Source organism: Nanorana parkeri, unplaced genomic scaffold (assembly GCF_000935625.1).
Source record: "Nanorana parkeri isolate BGI_ZX_2015 unplaced genomic scaffold, ASM93562v1 scaffold2685, whole genome shotgun sequence".
In the NCBI taxonomy this organism is placed as follows: Eukaryota; Metazoa; Chordata; class Amphibia; order Anura; family Dicroglossidae; genus Nanorana; species Nanorana parkeri.
Window position 1 is genome coordinate 99,063 of NW_017308953.1, and position 5,032 is coordinate 104,094.

Genomic DNA, 5,032 nt, shown 5'->3' on the forward strand with positions numbered 1-5,032 from the left:
ACTGACCAAACTGAAGAGAGAAGCTGATTGGTTGCCATGCACAGCTGCTCCAGATTTTGTCTGCTCCAGATTTGATAAATTCTCCCCATTGTATCCTCAATCCAGTCAGTATACATAGGGGTGAATATATCAACAATGGAGCAGACAAGATCTGGAGCGGTTGCCTATGGCAACCAGTTTCTCTCTTCAGTTTAAGTTAAGCTTTGAAAATCAAAAGGTGGATGCTGATTGGTTGTCATGCACAGCTGCTCCAGTGTTGATAAATTCCCCTTTATTAAGTGGTGATGTGGCACTTCAATCTCAGATCCATTTCTCCGCAGCATGGTGGCAGGGGCCAGGCTTTCCACTTTCTCTTTAGGACAGCCAAAGCCTGTTAGTCTTTGCACACCTAATGTTTTGATGCACCTGGAATGTATTTAGCAGAATTAAATCTTAAATTGACACTATACTCCGGAGTTAAATCTTACAAATGCATTCAGGTACCTTAACTATTGACAACTATATATCTTATTTGTGTATCACTCGGCTGTAGATCCTCCAATCATCTCTGAATTGGTGCTGACACTGTCCTTCCTTCTGGAGGGGGGCTACGTCTGTTCCCCATGGTCCCTGTGTGTGTTGTAAAGTAGTCACCACTCCAAGCTCACTCCCGGGATGGACTACAATCAGCTTTAGTTTTATAATCTGTATTGAGATTGTAGTCCATCCCGGGAGCGAGCTTAGAGCGGTGACTACTTTACAACACACACAGGGACCATGGGGAACAGACGTAGCCCCCCTCCAGAAGGAAGGACAGTATCAGCACCAATTCAGAGATGATTGGAGGATCTACAGCCGAGTGATACACAAATAAGATACATTGATGTTAATAGTTGAGGTACTTGAATGTATTTGTAAGATTTAACTCCGGAGTTTACTGTCACTTTATTTCGACTTGCATGTCTTACATAGATAATGTGTAACAGTTGCCCCTCTGGATCAAGTTATGAAGGGAGCTGGCTCATGTAAAACACCGTGCCCTTTACTCAATGCCTAGTGTGCTAGTTAACTGGGCACGGCAGGGGTGTTCTGCAAGTATTCTGGTAAGGAAGGAGGTTAATACAATTCCAGTCATCTGAGCAAATCGGGGACCTTTGATGACATTTTGGACAGGTCCGTGCTTAATTAGAGCGGTGACATAAGGGAAGCCCATCTGCTTTCATCTCCCTGACAACTCTATCTTAGACAATCAGCTCAGGATTCCTCCAGGATCTGACTACACAGCGCACTAGGCCTTGTGTAAAGGGGCGTGTCATTTTGTGATGGGATAAACACCAATGTTGTCCCATGAACGTTGCTGAATGCCTGGCCTCCAAGCTGATCCTCTGGCTTCAAAACTTTTGTAAACTGGAAGAAATATACAGCTGGTAAATGTGGAAAGCCGCACACTTGGGTCAGCTCATAGATGGAAACAACGGCTAGCATGGCATGTTCCCTTTAAATTGACGGACCATTAAAAAAAAAAGTGCGCTGGGCACTGTAGTTCCACAACATCAGGAGAGCTGCAGATTTCTGACAAAGACTTAAAGTGACTGTAAAACAATATATATATAGAGATCTATATCTATCTATAGATATAGATCTCTATATATATTATATTCTCTTTAAAGTGGTCTTGATGTGAGAAGTTGAAGGTCGATGTAAAATATAGGCGATGTGGAAACACTCTTCTCTGAGGGTTGGTGTGGTCATAAGTGTCCAAGGATTCACAGAATTATTCCCTGCAATGAGAAAGGCAAAACTAATGAAAATGTTACACTGCAATTGTGTAAAAATGAATTAAAACTGAACTGGAGGCAGATATAAAAGACACAAATGAATGAAGTAATGTAATCATTAATAGACTTGACATCTTGCAGTCACTGTACAGCAGAGCTTAGGGTGGGGGAAGGAGCAGCAGCACAAGGAGCTGATCAGTTGTTCTGCATTATGATGATAGGAGGAGAAAACAAAGTGACAGAGGGGTGGGCTCATCACCCTACTGCTCCTCCTTTTACTTTCCAGCCACAGGCTGGGGGGAGGGACAGGACCTGCCAGTGTTCATTAAAGGAGAACTATGAGGGGGGGGTGCTTTTCACTCACGTCATAGTTCTAGCCGACCTGTGACAATGAGACTGTCACAGGTGGGCTCAGTAGATCGGGAGGTGAGCGAACACATACCGGCGTTCGCTCACCTCTCGATCCTGTAACAGCTCTCTGCCGTGACAGGGGAGGGGCTGGATTCCCCCCCTCCCGGCTCCTCCAGCACTGACTGGCAGATCGGACGGGGGAGGGGGCGGGTACAGCTGGCTCTGCCTCTGGATAGGCAGAGCTAGCTGTCAGTCACGCAGCTGGGCGGATCCAGACATAATTGTCGGGATCCGCTTCGGCGTCTCAGTATATAGGGAGCTGTAGCTCGCGGTATACTGAGCTTAGGGTGACGGGAGGACGCTAGTTTGTGTCCTCCCGTTACCCTAAGGAGAACTATGGGGAAAAGCCTTAACCCCATAGTTCTCCTTTAATTGCATCAGGTCTACTGTGCTGCAAGACAGGGCTGTACTGCGTGGCAGAGCTATGTAAATATCAGGACTGGATGGATAGAAATAAATCCTTAAGCAGGCAACTCTGGTAACAGTATTTCAATTTGTGTATTCAGCTGTTTTCCTTGAGGTTCTTTAACTATTAAAGCTTATTTAAAGTTTATATAAACCCATTAGAATGACTTGGTGCATAGGAGCATTAAATAAAACCCTAAAAGGAACTGGCCATAACTCTCATCATTTCACTCAGCTTAAAATCCTTTTTTGCCTCTTATTTTGCAGTCATGTGATGCAGTCCATGTACCTCTGCATCTCTCTGTCCAATAGGGGGGGCGGAGATTAGTTTCAGCATGAAAGGACACACGCCCCAGCACCCCTTAAGACATGCAAACTCCCCCATGCTGGTCCTTTAGAAATGCATGTGCCTCCCTGCTGACCCCTGTGGCTGCAGAGTTTGGCAAATCAGTTGCTTGATTATATATCAGACCTGTTTCTGGAAGATTGCACAGCTAATGTCTGCAACCACCCATTGGCCAGCAAGGAGGAGCATGCACTTGCGAAGGGATGCCGGAGATGTGTCATAAAGATTGGGCAAGGAGTGTCACATGGGGCAGCTTCATGGGGAGAAAAGAGAAAGCTGCCTCCCAGGAAAACATTGAACATGTGCAGTGAAAGTGGCAACGTTGAAGATGGAGGGTCGGCTGAAGTAGTGTTGCCATGCTGAATAAAGAAGTGGAGGAAATGACGGGATCATCCAGGTATTCCCCATCTACAAATTTAGTGGAAGAAACAGTGAGAACTCAGGAAAAATTAATTTAAGATCCCACCTCAACCTAACCAGTGAACCATCACATTCTCAAACAATTCATCCCCACACAGCTACCTCATGTATCATTTCCCCCTCCTCTTTCAGATTGTAAGCCCTCAGGGGCAGGGCCCTCCTTACCATCTTGTCTTGAATTGTATTGTAATGTCTTCCTTACATTGTAAAGCGCTGCGCAAACTGTTGGCGCTATAGAAATACTATGTAATAATATTAATAATAATAATAATTTAAGAGCTTCTTAAACATAGACACAGTGAACTGCTTTCAACCAGCCAAGTATTGTTGGTTTGTGTACAGCTGCTCATACTATACCTTATATCCTAAAATATGAGATTTACACCATCTCATACTGGTTGTTGGTAATGTAGCGCGATAGACAGCAAGCCAGGAACATCCCTATGAGCTAGAAAGTCATGAAAAAAAAGATTCAGATCAATAATACAATCAGAAATGAGACAGGAAAAAAGTGCACTCTGAGAGACCGAGACTATATGCCTCCCACTGACACCAAGGATGGGGGGCACTATTACTCTCATTGACACCAAGGATGAAGGGCACTATTCCTCCTATTGACACCAAGGATGGGGGGCACTATTCCTCCCATTGACACCAAGGATGAAGGGCACTATTCCTCCCATTGACACCAAGGTTGGGGCACTATTCCTCCCATTGACACCAAGGATGAAGGGCACTATTCCTCCCATTGACACCAAGGATGAAGGGCACTATTCCTCCCATTGACACCAAGGTTGGGGCACTATTCCTCCCAATGACTGTACATTGTTCCTCCCTCTGACTCCAACGATGGCGCACTATTCCTGCCACCGATAATAATGATAAAGTACTATTTCTGCTCCAGACCCCAACAATGGGGCATTCTTCCTCCACCATTGGCCACAGGCACTAGGCCGTTATTTGCTCCCACTGCTCATCCACGCTTTTTTGCTGCCACTTACTACCAAGCCACAGGGATGGTGTTGTTCCACTGACACTGGGTTATGTTATACTCCCGCTACAGTCCTGACCCCTAAACTCTTGTGGACAGTGACCTGGCCCAATGTTTATCACATGTCAGGACTAGTCTAGGACTTGAGTCCTTATTTTTTTACACAGGGGTCATGCTCACCTGGAAGCAGGCTATGCCAAATGAAATCCCAGCTACCACGCCCATCCGTGACTCCATGATGATGGTGACAAAAGACATACAGCCCTGAAAGAAATACAAAACAAATCAAATAGAAAAAATGAAACTCCTAAACAAGTACCTGAGCTATGAAGAAAGAAAAAAAAAGTAGGGTATAAATAATATTTGTTACCCTGTCCCCCTTCCATCACTGATCAAGTCCCTGATCAGGTGACTTAACCTGCATGTCCATCCAAAACTTGTTTTTTCCCCTAAGTTTCAGATGAAGTTGGGAAGAGTTAGAGCTTGTTTGGTTTTTACTGCGATTAAGACCTCCATTGCTGAGATTTCCGGCACCCACACAAGCGATTTAGGCTGCAGTGCCTGTGATCACCCTGCTACTAATCACTAGAGATGTCTACACATAGGAAACAATGGAGTGCTGCATGTAAACACCATCAACTGCCCAATTATAGAACACTGTACTTCGAATAGCAATTAAACACTACTACAAAAAATATATAT

General features: G+C 44.8%; 1 protein-coding gene across 1 annotated transcript in view; it reads right to left on the reverse strand.

Annotated features, from left to right (window-relative positions):
* Positions 1–1,689: 1,689 nt before the first annotated feature.
* TSPAN6 (tetraspanin 6) overlaps positions 1,690–5,032 on the reverse strand; it is a 12,191-nt gene continuing 8,848 nt past the window's right edge. Inside the window, exons 5-7 of the mRNA XM_018574030.1 lie at positions 4,511–4,593; positions 3,697–3,787; positions 1,690–1,760 (exon numbers count right to left, since the gene is read on the reverse strand). Coding sequence (XP_018429532.1) covers positions 3,719–3,787; positions 4,511–4,593 — 152 coding nt within the window. The 3' untranslated portion in view covers positions 1,690–1,760; positions 3,697–3,718. The remainder of the gene's footprint in view (positions 1,761–3,696; positions 3,788–4,510; positions 4,594–5,032) is intronic.